The sequence below is a fragment of the Micromys minutus genome (assembly GCF_963924665.1).
Source record: "Micromys minutus genome assembly, chromosome: 24".
Lineage (NCBI taxonomy): Eukaryota > Metazoa > Chordata > Mammalia > Rodentia > Muridae > Micromys > Micromys minutus.
The window spans coordinates 47,206,798-47,228,856 of NC_137959.1; the positions used below are offsets into that span (position 1 = coordinate 47,206,798).

The window sequence follows — 22,059 nt, forward strand, 5'->3', positions numbered from 1 at the left end:
ACTCTAGAGAAGCCACTTGATAGAGATAATACTCACCAGGATCCCTCTGGTTTCCTCTGGAATTCTCTAGACTATGTGATTAAGGGGGCTCTGCTGACTCTTGCCCAGGTGTTACTGTGTGTGCCTTTAGTGCAGGGAGGCTGCATTATAAACCCTGTGATCTTCAAGTACGAGGGCTTGGAGCTCAGATGACTTGATTAATGTTAAGTTAAAAGATTTTGCACTTACTGGGAGTACAAATTAGAAGAGGCAAGAAGGGCTACATGTCTTTTTAGTTCTGGTAAATACTTGAATAGGTGTACAGTGTGTGCTTGGTTCTAAGCCCTTCAATGATGCTGAGCTGGATGTTCTTTAGGAGGTCCTGCCCAGGTCTGCATCTTTCTCCTTATTTTCCTGATGAGGGAAATACATCAGAGAGGCCCAGGGGACAGCCCAACAGGCAAGCAAGACCCTGGCTTCTGGTATGTACTGACAGGCCTACTAGATCAGAGAGCTCAGAGCTCAGCTGTCCAGAGTAAAGGCGCATCTCTGTGGTGTAGGCCACACAAACGTTTAGACAGGAACCACACACACACAATAACCTCAAACCATGAAATCTCAAACATAACCCATGCAAGCTATGTGCCCTGAGCTCTCATCACTTCCTCGTATTACTGGATTTAATTTTAAAAGCTGTGTCCCGAGAGGGCAGAGGACATCTCTGACACCAGGACAAGGCTGGACTCTGAGCACCACTGTGCCTGAAGCTACCCCATTGCGCTGCTTGCCGAAACTCTCAACAAGCCATCACAGAACCGGCCAGGCTGCTTAGTTAGCATCTGAGGAGGGCTGTGGTGTTACCTGGTGCCGTCAGGCAGCTTCCGATCAAAGGATGTGCTTCGTGGGATGGCAGCCTGGGCCTGCTGCAGCAGTGGCTGGCACTGTAGTCGGTCAGGTGTGCCAGGCACAGGTGAGGCTCTGGAAACTGGCTGTAGGGCAGGGGTGGGCACGCGATGCCACGTGGTGTTCCTCCTAAAAGGTGTCTTGTACTCACAGGGCGTGCCCTCGCTGTCCAGCTTGTACTCTACCATGGGGATCCGGCAGAGCTCCGAGCAACCCCTGTGGAGCCAAGAAGAGGACCCAGGTCAGGCCTGCTCATGGCTGAGGGGATTCTCCTGCAAGTGCACTTGTGTTTACTGGGGCCTAACTGGATGGGACCTTACATCCGCCCTAAGAAGCATCATTCTCTCAATGCTCCAAACTGTTCAGCTGCTGTCTGGCCAGCAGTCAGACAGATTCTAAAAGATCCAATTGTGGCTCTCTCCTGTCTGCTGACATACCACAGACTGGTTGGGTGGGAAGCGATGCGCAGTGGGAGGGACCACAACCCTTTGGATGCCATGGGTTATTAGTTGTTTTCAAAGCCCTTCCGTGCTCCTCCACGTTCTGCCTACTGTCACGACACGTCAAAGCTGCAAACCTGCTTGGTATTAAACGGCAGGGTCATGGCCAGACCACAAGTGCTACAAATGCTGTCCACAGAGCTGGACATGGACACGACATTGTTCACCAGGGCCCGGGTATCAGTGCCATTACCTGAGTGGCCAGGCTGGCTCAGCAGTCAGCTCCTAAGAAGGTGATGGCCCTCTAGACACTCAATGTGAAAAACTGTCTCCTAGCCAGCCTTTGAAAGAGCTGCTCTAAGAACACCCATTCATTAGCAGATGCTGGAGTAAAGCTTTCCGGTCCCCTTCAGAAGCATTGCAGAAGAACAGCAGGAGCTTAGAGCACCACCCAGAACCAGCATGCCCTATACAGCCCAGAGGCTCAGGGAAGAGATGGCAGCATGACCCGCTGGCAGAGGGAAGGCAGAGACTTTAGACAGAGAGCTGCTGAGAAAGCAGGTCCATGAGAAGTTCAACTCTAGGCCCTGAGGTCCAATGGGCAGGGAACCCAGAGGGTCCTGGAGAGCAGGGCTCTTCAGTGCTCTGCAGAAAGATGGGTACTTGGGTCAGTGGCACTGAGTGGATAGGAAAGAGAAAAATTGAGACTCAGTCTCACAGCTTTTTATGTAAATCTAGCCTGAACAGCCTGAAAGACTGAACAGGGACCATTCCCAGCAGAAAGGCAACAGATGTCTGTTCCAGTCTTAGAGAGGCTCCCCAGCAGCCATGGCTCTGACACTGACAGACATTATAACTGGGTATTAAAGTCCAGAAAAAAATCTAGCCCAACAGTAGAATGGTAAAATGAGGTACTCTTCCGAAGTACTTAGAGCCATGGGAAAATTCAAGGTGATTCCAAAACACCCATCTTTCACCAAAAGTGGGGGGGGGGGTGAAGGGAAGGTAGGAAATTAATAAGAAACACTACCAAAAGGCCAAACTATGAGAACCAAAAAAACATGAAAACTAGATTTGAAGGCCATAGGGCACAAAGTTTGGATGGACAAAGAACCAACTATACTATAACTCACCCTGTGAAGTTCAGATCCCCGATCAAAGGTTGAAGCCAGGACTGAGAAAGAAGTGCCACAAAGAACAGCCTGGTTTGCATCTCACAAACTAGAGCAGATGACAGTGCCGCCCTTGGGGCAGCAGCATGGAAGAAACCCACCAGGAAACAGATCCACGCTGTCTTCCCTCATACCACCACACACCCATTCGCCACCATCTAACTCCACTGCCTTCCCCCAAAGCCAAGCTTGGTGCATATGCTAGCTTAAATTTCTCTAGATATTCTGAGTTTGAGTCAATGTTTAAGTTCAGATTTGTCCTGGATTGTGTTGTTTGATTCTGAATGGAATCTAAGGGATATTTACCAAAGAACTTTAGTTTATGAATATTTTGCTATGTATCTAGATTCAACTCCTGCTGGGTCTGCAGATTTGTCCACATGGCCAACGACCTGACTGAAAAACATAAAATGGGATAATACAGTAGGAAGTACTCAGGAGGGTCACAGCTGTGTCTGTTGTCACTTTCCATGAGTGGTCCCCTGGTGCAGGAGAGCCCAGGCTGTGTGTCTCTATGACTCTGCCCACACTTCTGAGGCCTATGCTTGCAAAGAGAAGGTAGATGGCTGAGAACAGGGTGGTGTACTTAATTCATGCCTGTGGAATCTAGCGGAAATCCAGGAAGCAAGAACTGATGGGAAGTGTGACTGCGCCTTGTCTTTGAGGGAGCGTCATGCATAAGGGAAAGTGAGGGCCAGCAGAGCTACATTTTTCCAAACACTCCAAAGAAAGTTCTGTGCAAGAGGCTTTTCAAATGCAAATAAATAAATAAATAATAAATAAGTGTGCAGTCTTCTGCCATGAGAGTTAGCCATTCTGTCAGACTGTAAATAAGGCTCAGTCATTGAGGTGCTCACACTGTACAAGCAAAGAAGCCAAGGTCAACTCCTTAAACCTACCCAAAATGCATAGGAGGTGGAGACCGGCAGCCCCTGGGCTGACTGACCAATGCAGGGGAGACAGAGATAGTCAGGCCCAGGACTGACTGACCAATGCAGGGGAGACAGAGATAGGCGGGCCCAGGGCTGAATGACCAGCTACTCTAACAAATCACTGCAGGTTCCCTGAGGGACACTGTCTTAAAAAGCAGGGCAAAGAGCACTGAGGGAGAGATCTGACATGGACCTCTGGTTTCTACACACATGTGCATCCACATTTATTCATTTACCTGTACACATATGAATACATACATGTGCACACTCATGTAATTGCTATTAAGGGAGAGTTTTTTTTGTACTAACTCTAAAGACCAAGCCTTTTTTTTTTTTTTTTTTTTTTTTAACTCTTGTGGCTAATTTGTCAAACTTCATAGATTGTAATGGAAGTTACCAGACCTGCTCAACCTTGGCTCTGTTCCACAAGTCTGACGGAATTGTCAAAGAATGCATATACAGAAAAATTGCAGGGTAGCCCTCAGAGACCCCCTTGCAGAGGTGGACCTGTAGAAGCCTTGACTTCATCATCCCTGCAAGTTTGTGTGTTTGAACACATGGTCTCCAGGTGGTGGTGCTGTTTTGGGAGGTGAGGCCTAATGAGGAAATGGATTTCCAGCAGACAGGCCTTGAGGTTGATGGCCCAGGTTCTATTTCCTGCTCGCCTCTGCTTCTATTCTGAGATGTGAGGAGGCCTAGAGTGTTCCTGCTGTATCTCCTCAGACCATGAGCCAAGACAAGCCCGCCTCTCTTAAGCTGCACTGACCAGATGTTTTGCCATAGTGACAAGAAAGCAGGGCTTATGTGGCTCCCACAATGCACTTCAGGGACATCCTGGGTCCTCTAGATGACCACACAAACTACTGTAGGTGGCCAGCAGAGATCCACCTATGTCAAAGAGACCTCTCAGAAAATGACATTTGTTAAGGGAGATGGGAGAAGTTCTACTACTCTTGTGTGTAAGTGAAATCTCTGTCAAGCAAAGATGGTGCACACACTCAGACAGCATCAGTACATGGTGGCTTCCTTTCCACACAGAGAACCAAATCAATGGGCAAGAGCACACTGCCAGCATTAGACAAACTGTGAGCTTTCTTGCCAATGAGATGCTATAACATGATGGCTTAGGCTATGGATGTGATCTCTAACTTATCAACACACCAATTTCGTCTTTGCTCCACAACATCCATACACATCAGCTTCAGCATTCAATTCCCAGCCTAGGTAAAAATCAATAGAGATGTAGCCTCTGGGTTAAAAATAAAGTTGATTTTAACATTTTTCTTTTCTCTCCAGTGACTTCTCTGACTGAAATTTCTTCACCATGCAACCTGAGAGCCAATGCATTGCAAGCCAGGGTCACTATGATACACTGGATAGAGTGGGGGCTTGCAGGGGGCTTGAGAAGTACCTGCACTTTGGTGTTGTATTTAAAAAGCAATACTGACCTCAGAACTCAGCATGAGGACTTTTGGGATAGTATCAGCCTGTACAGGAATGCCTGTTGATGCTCTCTAACACTGGGTTCCTGTTGACTAACATCAAAGGCCCCCCTGCTCCTAACACTGGGCTTCCATCTTCACCACTTCTTTTTCCTCATTGTTGACAAAATACCTGAAGAAAGCAACCCACAGAAGCTTCCAGGTTTGTTTCTCAGGTAACTCCACATTCTGTCAAATTGACTGTTAACTTCACCCTATAGAAGACTTCTTGGCTCTATAGTGACCTCCCTCCAGCCCCTCACATTCCCTGACTTGTACCATATCTAACAAAGAGGGGACGTACACTGCCAGTCATGGGTGACAGACACCCACACTAAGTGCCTGAGCACAACATGGCTTCAGAGATTCAGAAAGGCCCCCATAACAATATCACCCGCACAGCCTCCCTACAGCAACCTTCCTTCCTAGCAGAGTCTCATTTGCCCTCCATAGTTTAAGCACTTGAAACATTGTCACCAATGGTCAAGCTGGACTCTTGGATCTGAAGTAGGGTCCCATTATTCACAGCGCCCCTCAAGATGACCAATGCATCCTAAAGTCTCTCCCACTCCCCCTCAGATACTCAATACCCTGCAAGCTTCCCCCTGAAGAGTGAGTTTGGACTTGGGCCTAAAATCCTAACCTGCCAGTATATGATACTGACAATGACTTTAGGCTGAAAATGTCGTGGCAGCAGAGAGCAGTCTGGACTGGATCATACAACACACAGATGCCGGACATGCCAGCAGAGCTCTATGGAGAGAAGTCTTCTGAAGGAAGGCTGCACTGGGCAGCAAGCAAGAAGCATAAAGAAGATAGAGCTGCCTCAGAATAAAGCACAGCACTGCACACAGACAACCCACTTTCAGTTTCTACACAAGAGAGAAAACACAGACCCTTATAAAGTTCTTGACCATGAGTATTTCTAAGTTTATAGAATTGCGGAATATATATATATATTCCCCTCCCCCGGAGGTTGGAGAGAGACAGCTCAGCAGTTCAAGATGCTTGCAAGCCGGGCTGAGTTTGAGCCTTGAAAGCCAAGTAAAGGTTTCAAAACCAGCTCCACAAGTTGTCCCAGACCTCCACATGCACCCAAGAAGCATGGCTACGTATACACACATAAATATGAATTAACAACTGTGTTGCGCTACAGTAGCTGTGGCCTATGCTCAGTTACTTGATAGTGACACCTGACCACACCTGGCACAGGTACTGGCACCAGTTAGCTGACTGTCAACAAGTGTTCCTCAATGACTTTCCCTGGTGCTCCTGGGAACCCAGTGCCTCACCTCATGCAGCACACATCACATACTATGTGTGTCATGTGTGAGTGTGAGGGACCAAGGAAGTCATTAGAGTTTTCTCAGAAAACTCAAGAGCAGAAAAAAAATGTTTACTGCATTGTAATACCTAAGTTACATGGAGAAGGCTCCTGGTAGCTACAGATAACGAAGGGTTATCTAAGAAGGGAGCACCAGCTGTCCACCATCTAGGCCATGAGTAACCTGGCTGGCATGGGATGGCCACCATGTTGTCCCTGCATTCCTGTTATCAAGCAGTAATAGTGTCACGTAAAATACAAGATGGAGCTGTCCAACAGGAAGGTGGCAGTTTCTTACAAACAGCTGCACAATCTGTTATCAGGTAAAGGGTGCTGTTCCAGTTAGCATATCCCTGTTTTAAATAGACAAAGCATGCAGCAGAAGAACTAACTGTGTAAGAACATTGGGCAGACTAAAGGGACCACTCAAAGTGAAGACGAGGCTGTCCCATCAACAGAACAAGTGATCGGCAATTTCTGGCACCTGTTTTTGGGAAATACAACTGAATGGACTGAACCAACCAACAACTGCACAGATGAACAAGTGAACAGATGAACTAATGGATAAGCAAATGGACGGCAGAGGAAAGGAGTGAATGATGAAAACACGCAGTGTGACAATGGCTCTGGGATCCCAGGCTCACACTTAGGCACGTGTCTCACTGCACTGGTGGGCACACCAGGACTGAGCATGTGCCAGGTGGCTGGGCGGCCGCTAGAGCTCAAGTCCTGAGCGGCTCTACATTTTACACCAAGACTCATTAGAGGGTTAGTAAGGCAGGAATGACACAACAGCCATTTTATTATCTATATAAACAGTTAGAATTGTAATCTAAAATCTTACCTGAGCCCAGATTCCCCCCCCCCCACACTACCAAGCTGTTAAAACAGAATTTTCTTCCTGTTTCTCATTTCCTACCCTTCCTTCTCCCTGTACTTCAGGGAGTTGGGCAGTCAGGCAACAGATAAAGGCATGGTACACAAAGCTTTAAGATACTGTGAGGAATCATTGTGGCTGCAGATAACTCATGGAAATCTCTGTCCTGTGTCGCATGGAAACGTGGACCTTTGTCAACAAAGCACAAAGAATCACAGGAGCTGGATGCACAGCCCGGTGGACTCATTACTTTTCACAGAAAGTGGCCTTTGAAGGAGGCCTCTTCCTGCCCAGTAGCCTGAAGGAGCCCTTTCCTCATCTCATTTCCATTTGAAGAGTCATCCCACAAATTTACTCAAGGGTCCTGGCCCCAGCAGGAGATCCCTTAACAAGCTCCCACCCTTCCTCCCCATCAGCTTCATCAAGAAACCAAAAGTGACCCTGGTTTCTTCCAACTGGGAGCAGGGTTGGGGCAGGCAGCTGGACTGAGGTTGGATCCTTGAGGTTGGATCATGGCTTTCGATGCACACAAACACCTTCCCCACAGAAGACTTCAGTGAACTCAGCAGTGAAGGGCTTAAGCAGACAATGCTGACCTGAGGTTCAGAAGGAGATGGGTTCTCAGTTAAATTATTGTAACTGATACCCTGTAAGACTATTACTGATCTGATCTGTCTGCCTATCTATCTATCTATCCATCCATCCATCCATCCATCCATCCATCTATCTATGAACAAAGCCCTTCCCCCAGCAGTGAGGTAAGATTCTTTATAATGAGCTAGTTTTGCCATGTCTGTCATCCTCGTGGAACTTGCACAGAGGATCATCACTGCATAGTAAAAAACTCACACAGATGTGTGCATATGCATATAACTGCTCATTTAATTCCTTTCATTCCTGACAGGCTCTAAGAGCCAATTTATGAAAGAAGATGGAGGTAATTTTCACACCACAAATCAAATGTGATGTCAGAGCCTCTGGCAAATCCTGTATCCTTAACTATAGCACTATGGAGCCAAAGTAAGCTGCCCTTAAAAAGAGTCTCCACTTTATTTAAAAGATTTATTATTTATTGGTGTGCATGTGCATGCAGACATCAGGCGGACACCGGGGAGGGCACTGGATCCCCAGGACAGTGAAAGGCAGTTTTGAGCAGCCACATGGGTGCAGGAAACTAACCTTGTGTGTCTTGCAAGAGTGACAGGTGCTCTAGCTCCCCAGCCCTCCATGTTGTCATGCCCAAGTTTTTCAGATTATAAAGTGAACTGAACCATGGCTAGGATTCTAGCACTTACGAGGCTAAGATGAGAAGATGGAGCATTTCAAGCCAGTCTGGGCTAATATGTAGTGGGCTCTGTTCTCCACTAAGAAATGCAAACCAAATTAAACCCAAACACGGAAAAGCCAACAGCTACACATTCTCCTTTCAGCAACTCCTCTGGTTTCTTAATGTTCACATATGCAAGTTGGAAGTGTGGGGTGTAGCTCAAGGCCAGGGCGTCAAAACTATGGGTCTGGGGATGCAGTTGATACTTGCCTAGTGTTCCTGAGGCCTTGGACTTGATCTCTAGCAGTACATGCACACAGATGCGTGTGTGACACACTATGCACACAGCTGCATGTATGACACACATGCACTCCCTCTTTCCAACAGGGCCTGACTGTGCCTAAACATGCTGGAACATGCTAGAGCATGACTGGGGCACACAGAACTACACTCTTGCTCAGCTAAGAGCTGGTGTAACAGGGCTGCAGGCCAGAGGACATCTGAACACAGCGTGCACCATTATCTGACCCATACATATCAGAAGTGAAAATGAATCAGGAAGAATAAAAATACTAACTTTTAAAAAGCCCAAATTAAGATTCACAAAGAACAAGGAACAGCAGAGAATCCTGCTTATGTGGGCTAGGTTAGCTCCTTCCCTGGAGGAGGTGAGGACAAAGAGAGGGTGACTGTGTGCTCGGGGAAGGACATCAGCAAAGGCGGAGTCTCTGAATAAGTATCCTGGCTATTTTCAATTGCATTTAAAACAGAGAATTAATTACAGGCAGATCCAGGCAGATAAGAAAGTCTCTTTAGAAGAAAAATACGCTCTTGAGGAAAAGACAGCAGCAAAAATATCCACTCTGTAGTTTTGTTTATTTTAGCTGAAAAACAATTCAATATTCTTTAGGAAATTCTATTCTTTGAAATCATGTGCTCAAAACACCAGGCATAATGCGAATGTTACTATTTTTATTATCCCACATTCTTCGAAGCTTCTAGAGTTTCTTACAGAGCAACAGCAGACCGAACCTACACACGCTCTGGAAACGTTTTTATTCGGCTCTGCAGTGGTCAGTCTCCAGAAGAAACTGAAGACCTGACCTTGACTGACAGAGGAGACACACATCTGTATTCCCAGCACAGATGTTCTTCAAAGTTGCTGTCAAAGATGTTCACTTACAAGATACACTAACTTCTAGAAAGGCCGAGAAGAAGCCATGCTCTTACTTAATCTGAGTCTTGTTTTATGAAACAGTTTTTTTTATCTTCCATTGTGTCTTCTTTATCTGAAGTGTGGCTCCTGGGGTCCTGGGGCAAGGCAGTGGGTCTAATGGGCAGAGTCTGGCAATGGGAGGCTGTGAGAAGCCCCTTGAGGCAGCTTTAACACCATGAAGGATTTCAGCTCTTCAAACCTTTATTCTATAAACCTATTGGCAAATGTAGGAAACATGGCCCCTGAAGACTGGAGGCCAGGGCTGCAGCTCAGGGGTGGAGTCCGTGCCTAGTGTACACAAGGCCTCTGGTCCTATCCACAGCATCACACAAACAAACACTCCAGGCTGGGAGCAAACGCTAAGCAATCTCACAGACCTTACAACTGGCAGGTTAACCACAGAGACCAAGATGACACAAGAGGGGTTTGTTTTCTAAAAGCTCCCCATTTAGGGATGCGCTCCCCAAAAGGGAAACCATTAGAGCCACCTGTGGTTAATTAAACTGAATTAATTAAAGTGAAAAACTCAGGCACACTTCAAGTGTGTGGCAGCTGCCTATGGCTTGGGCATGGCACAGATGTGACCAGGTGTGTGCTGCTCGGAGTGTGTCAGGAGTCCAGAAGGTAGATACAGCCAATACACTGCCCTCCTAAGAGGGCCCCCCTTAATATGACAGAAATTTGTTGGGGGAGGGGACCAGGGAATGGGGAAGGGAAACTGAAGCCGGGAAATAATAAATAATTAAAATTAAAAAGTGACAGAAACGTGAGCAAATTTAAAACAATTGTTCCCCCCTCACCTAAATGTAGAGGGAACACTAATCGTGCTAGTAAGTCCTGAGGACTCTAAGAGGTTAGGGTCCCTATGATACAGATGTGAAAGGAACTTTAGGATGTCTTGTTCCTCATGACCACACAGCAGGGCCCCAACCTCCACCTCCTGCATCCTCCCACCTCATGACAAACTGGGCGGGGCCACGAGCTGCACAGCAAGATGGCCCCCAGAGCCCCACCACACCCGCCTGAGGGGCTGTGGTCTTTAGGGAGCACAGTTTTAACTAGAGTCCTCTGCCTTATGGTCTGACTGGCAGGCAAACTACTAACACTGAAATATGACCTCGACATCCATGCACAAGCACTAAAAGACACACACAAAGAGTAAAATGTCAGTGCCCCTTCCTACCACCTGTGTGTGGTGCGGATGCTCCTTCCCCACCCCAACACCTCTGAGGCTTCAGTGTGAGAACAGCATGGCCCCCAGAATCTGCCTGCTGTCCCACATTCCTCCAGCAGGCAGCCCTGTCTTGTTAATCATCCTGATTTGAGGTGTGCAGGCTGCGAAGGCTGTACTGTGCATACTCACACCCAATAGGCCAGGTAAGTCAAATGGACCCACCCCCTGGTCTTGGTGACTCAGGTTATAGTCAATATATGGCGTCACTCTTCAGAGTGTCAGTGATGCATGTCTCTGACCATCTGAAGCCTTAACTATTGCACTGATGGCTCTTGTGGTTCACAGAGACATCTCACTAGCTCTTTGAGGATCCTGCAGGCAGGCAGTGGACACTGCCCAGCCTTCTGGTCTTACCTGCGGGGAGAGCCATCCTCGTGGGGCTGGATGATAACCACTTTCACAGTCACAGATGTCCGCAGTAGGTCAATCATCTGCTCGTGGGTCAGCGTGGCCACAGCCACCTTGCAGATCTCCACGAGCCGGCTCCCTTGGCGAAGGCCTGCCTTCCAGGCAAAGCCAAAAGGTTCCACGTCGGCAACAATTCCTTCAAAGTTCACATGGAAGCCAAGCTGACCGAGCCCATTCCTTCTCAGGGTCATTTCCACAGTCTCGCAGCCTCTCGTTACTATCTAAGGGGGAAGGAAGCTGTTAGGCAGATTTGGTCTTTCTTCCTGGCTACCATGGATGGGACCCTACTGGGGACCCACATGCACATATCTAAGCAAGCCCTTCTCCCCCTTGGCTCTATCCTCAGCCACCCCTGTCCTTCCAAGTGATCAGGAAGGTATCTGAATCCAAAGTTCACCATGGCTGCCCGTGACAAAGAACAGAACCAAAGCTTGGTGTCACCATGGCTCAGCGGGCAGGCTGCCTGGCTGGAGAAGCCACTGAGCTGCAGCCTGGGAGCTCTGCATGCATTCTGCCATCCCCCACTTCCTGTCATTAAAAGGACTCCAAAGCACTTGAATTCCTCTCTTCTGGATGCAGGACAGGAGAAAGAAGGAGGAGACTCAGGCCTCCTGGGTACTTTTATCTAACTCAAAACAGCCACGCGTGGCCTGAAGTGAGTCTGGTCTCCTACTCAGTGACTGCCCCTGTATTCAGGAATGGCCCAGGAGAGACCAGACTGTGGGAAAAGCCCTAACTGCCCTCCATGCACTGGCCTGAAGACTTCCTAGCCTGTCCTACTTGGCCTCCTGGGAGTGACCACCTATGTCCATCTGGTACCAAGGGCCGTTCTGAGCAACGTTGGGGCTTTTCAGGTAACAGAGGAGCCTTCTGTTCCTGAAGTCACCCTTCCTTCTGTCGCTTGTGCCATGAAGGCTAAGGGCCATCCCAGGAAGTTCCAATGACACTCCTCTGGAAGACTAGGAGTCTACACAGTAGCCCAAGAAGAACATGAAAGAGCCAGTTTGGCGGCTCAGTGCCACCGTGAGGTAATTAGCTACTGTAACCCTCAGAGGCACTGATGGAATGTGGCTTGCAATGCCATGAAAGGAAAACATGGGTCATTAAACATCATTTGAAGACGATGACATCACTTTTTGTGAGAAATTTCAAGTTGGGAGGTATTATCCTCCATCCCCAAAGCCCTAGGGGCAGTGTACAGGAGTTTCAGTTCAATAAAGTCTCCCGACCAGGAACCTGGCTCTGAACACACACATTCCTATTATCCAGCCCCATGGCTGTGAGCACAGCTGGGGAGCTGCAGCTTGCTCCCCGCATCAGCATCTGGCCTAGGTTTCCATGGTTACAAAAGTGCACACACTGCCAGTTGGCTTCTCCCAGACCAGCAAGATGCTGATGCCAGGGACTCAGCAGAAAGGGAGCGCTGGTGCCAGCCAGGAGGGAAGTTCCAAAAGGTTCAAGTTTTCAGTGATCTGAACTGTTAACCAAGCAGTCTCTCGGAGTCTAACATCCATAGATACTTTCTCACCTCCTTTCTAGCTTGGCTCTAAGCACCCCACCCCCTCAACACAGGTGGCATCTAAGATGCCTATGTTCTGGCAGATGAGAATGTAGCTGCTACCTGAAACTTAATTGGGGATACCTGCTAAACTGCATCAGCTGGTGCTGTCCCTGACTTCCTCCCTATTGTCCTCACGTCATCGCCCCGGCTTTCAGACATCCCGAAGGCAGAGCAGACTCTCCTTGTCTCTCAAGTGCCCCATGTACTTATGCTGACTCAATAACCCTGTGAAAATAGCAGTCTCCCACCCACGTACCTGGGATCAGCTCTGTGATTCGTGGGGCCTACTGGACGGTACAAATAGAGGGTCTTCATTCAAAGTCTGTTAGGTTGAAATGTGATGGGGAAATGTCTATTCAAGCATGACCCTCTGAGGATGGCTTTCCAGGACTCAGGTGGCATGCCCAAGGTCCCCCTGGGAGTGAGCTCTCCTCCTGTATGTACTGAGTACACCTCTGGCCATGCTCTGTGGGGTCCCTACAACCTCTAACTTGACGGTCTCATGTAGGCGTTGCCTGCAATGACTGTAGCCACTCCAACACCGACATACCGGCTGATTTAACTCTCTCACGCTAGCCTTGCTAATAAGGAAAGAGACTCACTCTGTGGGAAGAAAGGACAGGAAGTGTAATCCACATCCCCCTTTAATGATTCTCAGTTGACTCTGGGAGAGGATTTACCAATGAGATGTAAGCAGTCCACACAGCAAATCATCTCTATTGCTCTACTGCACACCCAAAGAAAATCTGAATGTTGCTTTGTTAACGTTGGAAACATAAATGTGACTATTTCCCAACTTGGGCACATGCTGGAGTTTAGTGTTAAAAAAATCACATTAAGTCATGGTGGCACACACTTGTAATCTCAGCACTTGAGAGGCTGAGGCAGGAGGATCTCAAGTTTGAAGCTGGCCTGGGATATACTGTAAACTCCAGATGGCCTGGGTACATGGAAAGACCCCATCTTTTAATCTGTGTGGTGTGTATGCGAGCATGCGTGTGTGCATGTGTGTGGAGGCCAGAGGTCAGCCTTGCACGTCACCCCTCAGATGTCCACCTTGATCTTGGCTAGCAGGCCCCAGGGACTCTTGACTCTGCCGGCTCCGTGTTGGGCTCACAGGTACACAGCACCACGCTATCCAGGATGCTCAGGAGAAAATGAGGTCCTCGTGTCTGTGCAGCAAGCGCGTGCTGCCTGACTTACTGGCCTTGTCCCAGACTAAAGGGCCTCCTCCTCTTTTCACAAGTCTCCTGATGAGGACTGTTTTCATTTTCTAACGTAATGTCCAATTTTGTGAAAAATGAGATATTAGAATCACATTTAACATTTTTAAATGAAAATATATGGTATACATGCAAAAAAAGGGGAGGGAGGGCCCAGTCATCAGTAAACAACAGATCTGTGTTTGTAAGGGTGTGCAGTGCTCAGCACACTAACTTATAATCTCCTGGTTTTTCTTCAACTATTACAGAAATAGTTCCTAACACTTTTTGAGGTTGGCTCAGCTTTCCTAGTCACATGGTTGTGGGTGTTGTTCACTGCTTGTGTTTGCTGATTCTTGTTTAAAAACAAGCAAGACTGTAGGTTGTGGATGGTCAGTCAGTGGATTGCTCAACTACCATGCAATGAGCGCACCCTGGGTGTGGTCTTCAGCACCATACAAAATCGGACACTGGAGGCTACAGCTGGGATCCCAGCACTTATGAGGGGAAGGAGGCAGGTGGATTACAAGTTCAAGGTCACCCTTGGCTACTTGGTGAGTTCAAAACTGTCCTGGGCCTTGATAGACTGTCTCAAAAGAAAACCAAAGTACTCTCTGGAATAGCAGCTGCTTTCCCAAGCCCCGGGACTGCGGTGGGTTCCCGGTACAACCTGCCAGGGCTCTGAGGCTGAAGCACAGACAGGGAGACACAAGCCATACTTACTACCAGTCGTTGTACTATTTCTCGGATGTCTTCGGAACAGTTATCCACTGAGGACAGCAGGATACACTCTCCCCTTTCATAGAAGACTTTGATGCTCACTAACCCTGAAGTCCAGCCAATCACATCCCTACAGGAACAGTTAAACACGACATTCTTGGAATCCTTCTCTATCAGCATGATGAACTCATTGGAGATCCCCAGAAGACACTCAATGTCTGCTGACTGGCCAAAGTCCCGTGCCACCACGTGCCACATGATAGCCCCAATGCTGAACAGGTGCGCGTCTTTCCTTGGCTTTACCCGCTCTTTCTTCTTTGCCCCCAGGGTGATGAAACTGAATTTTGCAGAAGTGTCCACTGTGGCAGTTGTAACAAAGTTTTCTGCTAAATCCTTCAAGTATTCTTGCCTTGTTCGGGTAGCCATGGCCCGGAATTTCTCTGACTTATGGGCAGCGTTTTCTGCATTGATCACTTTGGCTAAAAGGAAGTCCCGGAAGACAGCTGACTTTGGAAAAGTTACACCTTTGGGAATTGGGGGACCGAAGGGAGGGACATCCTTTGACCTGGAAACTCCAACGCTGAGGAAGGAAATGACATGGGATGAGCTATGAGGTGACATATTTCCCCACCCGCTGCACAAACCTGATGACCAGAGTTTAGACCCCCAAAAACCACATCAGTGAGCTCAGGGCTTTACTGAGAGCTCTGTCCAAGGAAAAAGAACCACTGAGAAGGAGTTCTGACATTAACCTTAGCCTTCATATGCATGCATGCACACAGGAATTGTGCACCTCCCCCAGCAGGTGTGTACCCATACGTGCTCGCTCGCGCGCGCACACAAACACACACACACACACACACATTATTAAAGTTAAGAAAATAAACTCCTATATTCCTAAGACAAGCAGTCAGGTAGGAGTGTTCTTATCAATGTACACAGAACAGTCATTCATCTTAGTGGCCTCCTAAGGCACAGCCCCAAACAGAAGCAAGGACTCAGGGCAGGCCTAACAGATGGCCTTGGGACTCTGAAGCCTTTAAAGTCATCAAAGCAAGTGTGGGCTCTGGGCCCCAGTGACCCAGCCTGGAAGTCTCTAGGATTTCGCTTGCCATTCACTTCCCTGGTGGCGGTGGATGGACCGTACCATCCTACAGAGAGGCTGGTGTCAGCCATGGGCCCTGTTTAGCCTCTCAGGAAAGCAGGAAATTGAACCCCACTCCCTTGAGTCACCATGCACTTCCTTTCTCAAGGGAAGAAGGCAATTACTGCTTGCAAAAATATAATAGAATATTATGAGGCTGGCTAGGAAATGTAGCTTCAATGGTGAAGCATGTGGATCACATACACAAAGCCCTGGGCTTAATTCCCAGCACTACCAAAAATAAATAACAATTATTATCAGGCAGGCTACAGTGCCAGCACTTGAGAGGTTGAGTTCCTGTCCAGCCTAGGCTATGCAAAGTGAGAGGAAGGAGGATGGAAGGAGGGAGGGAGGTTAGGTAGCTATGAAGCTAAGAGAATTGAAAGCCACATGGGAGGGGCCTCAGGCTCACCTGTAGCACACGCTTTCTGTGCAGGGGTTGTGCACCTTCACTATGACGAAGACATGCTGGAAGTGTGAACGAATGTTCTTGGGGGTGAATGGGAGGGCGCCTGGCTCTTGGAAGACGATGGTGACGATGTCGTTGCCGATGTGCCTCTTTCTCAGAAGCTGTTTAGGGAAGGGACACCCAGAGTGACATAAAGTACACTAATGTATACAGCCTGCTCCTCTCTGCTGAGGAAGAACAGAGACAAGCAGAGCCCTTCCTGGGGTCCAGCAGCCTTGAACATCCTGACAACCAGGTGGTCCACAAGCAGAAGACCCCCAGAAAGAGAAACGCAACATACAATGTTATCAGGGAGAGAGCATGGTCCTAAGAGGGAAGTGGGCTACCCTGGGCTACATCCCAACCTATCCCTTTTACGTAAAATTCTGCTTCTATTTTCTCTCCTTTTACCCAGCTAGTTCTTTCATCCTACAATCACACTCTAGTGACCCAAATGCTTTGTAAGATATGCTATAGTTTAAGCATGTCAACTTAGAGAGGTGACAGCTCGAGGAGGAATGACCTACCACACAGAGAGCCCTGGCTTAGACCACAGGCTCCCAGGCTGGCTTGCATTTCTGTAAAACAACAAACAACAAAACACAAAATAGGAGGCTGCCTCTGGGGGCAGCCTGGATCTTTGAACTAATTAACTCAAAGTTGGCCTTTTGATGCAATCTAGATTAATTAATGAATCCAGAATTCCACTACATTAAAAGCCAGAAAACCTAATTTTTTGTAATCTTGCAAAACTCAAAGTCCAGGGGAGATCTCAGAGCGGCAATCTAAATCCACCTTTGTTTCTGACTTACTTCTGACTGACAAGAATGCGCTCACTGCAAGCTCTTCCGGGACAGTTCCTGTCTGTGTGGAGTGACACCTCACCTGGACAACCCTCTCTGTTCTTCAAGTTTGGATCTGAAATGTCTCCCAAAAGTTCATGCAGAAAAGCTTGGTCCCTATACAGCAGTGTTCACCATGGAACTCTGGCAAGTCAGGGAAGCCTCAGGGCACTGAGCTCCAGTAGAGAGATCTACAGAAGGCTTCATGGGAAGCACTATGGAGATGAGGGGGCCTGGCTGGAGGAGGCAGGCCACTGGGAAGTGCCTTGGAGGCAGCTTGTGTTCACTTGTCTCCCAGAGGCCAAGGGGGCACAGAAGTTTCCTCTGATAGACCATGGGCTGTGACAGTAAATCTTTCCTCACCCACACTGATTTCCTCAGATGTCCTCTCAGTGAGAAGTCTGTCACCTAGGTGCCCCAGATCCCTATTGGCTGGTGCACATTTCTATAACTGCACCTTCCCAAGGACAGGAGGTATGCTGGCTGGCTTCCTGCGTTCCAAAGGCAGTGCCCAGCACCAAGGAGGCACCCAACCCAGGTTCCTTTTACTGTGGGTTAAAACCACGCTCGCTTCCCTGTGACCACATGCCAAGACCTGCACAGGAGGCCCCCTGGAAGTGCTGGCAAGCATCGTGTAAGTGGGCACCTGCACTTCAGATTCAGCCAGTGGTCCTCAGGAGAGCTGGTGCTGTCACTCCAGGGATGGGCCTGTCTGCGGCAGTAAGTTGTCCTTCACTGGCAACAACAAAGGCCGTACCTTTGCCCTTCAGCTTAGTTGTTACCTACAGAGCATGTCTCACTTTCCAGAGCATTAAGTTCAACTTTTAGGAAAATCAATAGGTCCACAGTGAGCTCCCCAGCTTAGGGAGTGAACAGGAACTGTTCCTCCAGAAGGAGCTCTCCATGGCCAGGGATGCCCATGGCACGGCCGGGGAGCATCCTGCCTGGATCCTGTGGTTAAACCTCTGAGCACAGGGGAATCACTGTACTGTGAGAGGAAAGTTTTGAAGCATGTTTTAATATACAGTAGCAGATTCACTGAACTCCCCCCTGTTCAAATCTCTAGTTTTAACAGAGTTTTATGCACCTCTAAGTAAAATGTACCATTTCACATTCATGTAAAAAAATACAGCGAAAACTATACTCGGCAAAATTGGCAAAACAATTCTCCTTCTTTTGTGACATCTGAATTGCTTATTTTCATATGTTGTGACCAGACATGGGAAGATCAGAAATGAAAGAACTACTGAAGCAGAGCCCAGCCTCACGCTGTCGTTGGGCAAATCTGTGGAACACAGGGCGGTACCTGTCCCAAACACCACTCATTCAGAATCCCCAGAGAACAGGACTCCTGAGAGTGCTGTGAGGAGAGCCCAGAGATGTTGGGGTGACCTTTACTTTTACACAGAGTGAAAGCATGCCTCTGATTGTCAGTGGTGAGCTCTGTGTCAGCACCAGCAGAGAGCTATGGGATGGCAGGACTGTGTGTAAATGCTTGTGTTCCCACAGCTGCTCACCTGGATGCCTACAGGCAATCCAGAATGGATCAGAGATGGTCTCACTGTTGATTGGTTTGTAATAAAGATTGATGGACAATAGCCAGGAGGGGGCAGAACTTCCAGGCAGAGAGGGGAAGAAAGCAGAGGAGATTAAGAGCTCAGATTTGGAGAGGAACAAGCAGACCAAAGGCCAGCAGAGAAAGGTATAGAGCCTAGGAGTAGCCAGGAGACTGCCCAAGAAAAGGGCCTTGGCTTTGAACCATAACAGAAGCCTCCTTGTTATCATTTATACGGAGAATGTCCCACGAAGAGAACCAAAGGCTGGGCAGGAGGGCTCTGCGCCACCTGTGTGCAGAACCATTGTGTGCACTGTGTTCCTGGCACTCAGACAACTGACCTATGGGCATGTGGCAAGACCCTAACTCAAAGCACCAACAAACTAAGGGAGGCAGGCAACCTCTGTATAGTTGAACAAGGCCTTTAGATCCAAAGACAGCCTTCTTGCTCCCCACAGAAGCACACAGTGAGCCGGCAGCTCTTGCCTCCCACCAAGCCCACCACAAACTTGACTGATGGCTCAAACATTCCTCAGTGACTTACTGTCTCCGATGCCACAGTTTGCTGACAGCGAGTAAATACACAAACTAGCTAAGCAATGGCACTCTACAGTGAAGATGAAGACAGACTGAAGTTTGGTTAGCCCAGCCCTCAGCTTCCTCAGCAACCTCCAGCTGTGTCATTCCTACCCAGGGGTGGGGAGGAAGCTGAACACAGAGCCACCTCTGCACTTTGTCCTGGCTGTGACAGCAGAGGGGACACAGACAAAAGCACAACATGCTGAGGAAGTGCTGAACCGCCCGGCTGCTCTGCCAACCCACAGTCCTCATCAGCTGAGGCAACCAGGACAACAGCAGGGCTTGCCGCCAGTCTCAGCAGCCCAGGCCCAGCCCAAGCATCGCCGCCTGTAAGTCCGCTTTGAACATAATACTGAAACCCGCAGGACCTGGTCACTCCTCAGGTAATTCATGGGTGCAATGCCCCTTCTCTGCAGGGCCACACATGCACTAGGAAAGAAAAGGTTATGGTAGTCTAGGCACTACTCCGTCTCCTCTTTTATGAGCCTACTCTGAAGAAAGGGTGTCTCAGCCAAGGTGAAGTTTGAAGTTGCCTTGTGGAGTTCTTGGTGATGATATCACATGATGGCGGAGCTGTGATCTGCTCAGAGAAGGGACACACAGGAAATACAGCCTCAGGAGAGGCCAGTGTGAGCTTATCTGTGTGGAGATGTGGGATACAGGAGCATCTGTAATCCCTGGGGCAGGTAAGGCTTCCTCTGTGGGAGGGGGCACAGGACACAGGCCTGCTGAAGACTCCCAGGTCTTTACTGCCTCAAACAAGCAGTTCCTGGACGAATTTATTACAGGAACAAACCCATGAAAACAGATCCTCTGAGGAGTCTGGGTCAGTTAACAAGTACGCACACTCTGGGGCTAATGCAACCAAGGGTATAGGCAGGGCCGGGTTCCAGCTGGGCTGAGTCCTGTGGCAGTTGCCAAGAGTCTGGCTGGTCCTTCAGACTTTCCTGTTCTTGGTATTATGTTTGTGGGCGTCATTTGTGGGATAAGAGACATAAGAAGAGTCAAGAGGAATCCAGATCAGAGAGAACCACAGCTCAGCCACAGACAGAACAACGACAGGCTGCTATCAGGTCTATTAGAGTCAGGGTGAGAAAGTCTCCAGAGTTCCTGACGTATCCAGGCCTCACCTTTACACACCATTATTAGAAATGGTGACAAAGCCAACAAGCAAATCTAGCCACCTAAAAATACTGGGATCATACAATAGCATCCATAAAACTCGGGCACACTGCACAGGACACTGTTTTTGGGGCTCAAAGCCAGAACTGGTAGTGAAGGCTAGTGATCCCAAGAATCTAGAGACAGATCTTCCAAAGGTGAGGGGAGAAGAAAAAAACATACTAGAAAATACTGTGGATAGTTCAGGAAGCTCGAGGGATGGAGCTAGGAGCCTGAAAGAAAATGTTCAGCTAGTGAGCACCAAGAAAGATGGAAAGTGAAGTCGAAGCGTCTGTGCCTCCCGTGCTCCCCAGTGGTCTTCCCAGTGGAAGGACCTTTAGGGCTTAGAAGCAGTGAGAGGGAAACAGGCGTTGGCTTCTTCTTTGGGAAAAATGTAAGTTTTGACTCAACCCATGCATTTCACAAGTGTTTAAGAAATTAGAGAACTCAGGCTGGGGAGCCGGCTGCTCTCCCAGATAATCACCTGGGTTGGGCTCCCAACACCCTTCATGGTAGCTCATAACAATCTGCAGTGTCACCCCCAGCAAGCACCATACACACTGTGCTGGTCTGAATAAAAATGCCTCAAAGGCCCAAAGGGAGTGACACTACTATGAGGTGTGGCCTTGTTGGAGGAAGTGTGTCACTGTGAGGGTAGGCTTTGAGGTCTCAGATGTTCAGTGTAGGCCAGTATGCCAGTGTTTTCCTGCTGCGCCATGTCTGCCCGCATGCCGCCATGCTTCCTGCCACGATAATGGACTAAACCTCTGAACCTATAAGCCTGCCTCAATGAAATATTTTCCCTTATAAGAGTTGCTGTGGTCACGGTGTCTCTTAACAGCAATAAGACCCTGACACCAGCAATAAGACCCTAACTAAGACACACATAAAATAAAATAAGCAGGTCTAAACATTAAAATAAAATAAAAAAGGAAGTGAGATCGTTCTTTGCCGTTTACCATGTTCATCCTTCCGATGCATCACGGCCAGGCCACACTGTGCTCTCCGTGCCCCCATCCACACAGGAAGGCAGGTGTGGTACCCGGAATGTAGGCACCCACGCTCAGAGACAAATGTGTCTCAGTCCCCCCTTAACTCCAATACAAATGCCCTAAGCTACATCCCGACAGCTCAGGCCCTTCCCTAGGGGGCTCCAGACATGCGGGCAGCACTCCTCCCTCTGTCCATCTTTACTCATCTTGGACAAAGCACAGACTCTAGAGGTGCTGAGGGTGGAGCTGCTGCCCCAGGGGACCACCTTAAACCCCCAAACCAAGTTCCTGGAGTGGCCACACCACTGCCAGTATTTGCTGTCATTTCTACAAAGCTCAACTCATCTGATAGCCATGGAAAGCAGCCTGCTAATTACCTCATGATGTTTTAGGCATCGTTAAGCTTTCAACATTTCCTAAGTCTGTGGGAGTGACGGCCAGCACAGTAGAACCCTCTCCTCACACAAACGGTCAACACTCTATGTCATCAGAACAAGGAACTAACACCCTGGTGAGGAGAGAAACAGCGGCAACAAGAGCTCCAGGCTACACTGCAGTAACTGTTCTCTATAAATAAGCTATGAACCCACGTGTAGAAACCTGTCTGGTCGGCTCAGCTGTT

General features: G+C 48.5%; 1 protein-coding gene across 2 annotated transcripts in view; it reads right to left on the reverse strand.

The window, feature by feature from the left end:
• The window catches only part of SIPA1L2 (signal induced proliferation associated 1 like 2), a 69,193-nt gene that overhangs the window by 31,590 nt on the left and 15,544 nt on the right, over positions 1-22,059 (reverse strand). For both annotated transcript variants that reach the window (XM_080936612.1, XM_080936611.1), the window contains exons 6-9: positions 16,273-16,430; positions 14,720-15,296; positions 11,180-11,454; positions 841-1,098 (exon numbers count right to left, since the gene is read on the reverse strand). In XM_080936612.1, the coding sequence (XP_080792738.1) occupies positions 841-1,098; positions 11,180-11,454; positions 14,720-15,296; positions 16,273-16,430 (1,268 nt within the window). The remainder of the gene's footprint in view (positions 1-840; positions 1,099-11,179; positions 11,455-14,719; positions 15,297-16,272; positions 16,431-22,059) is intronic.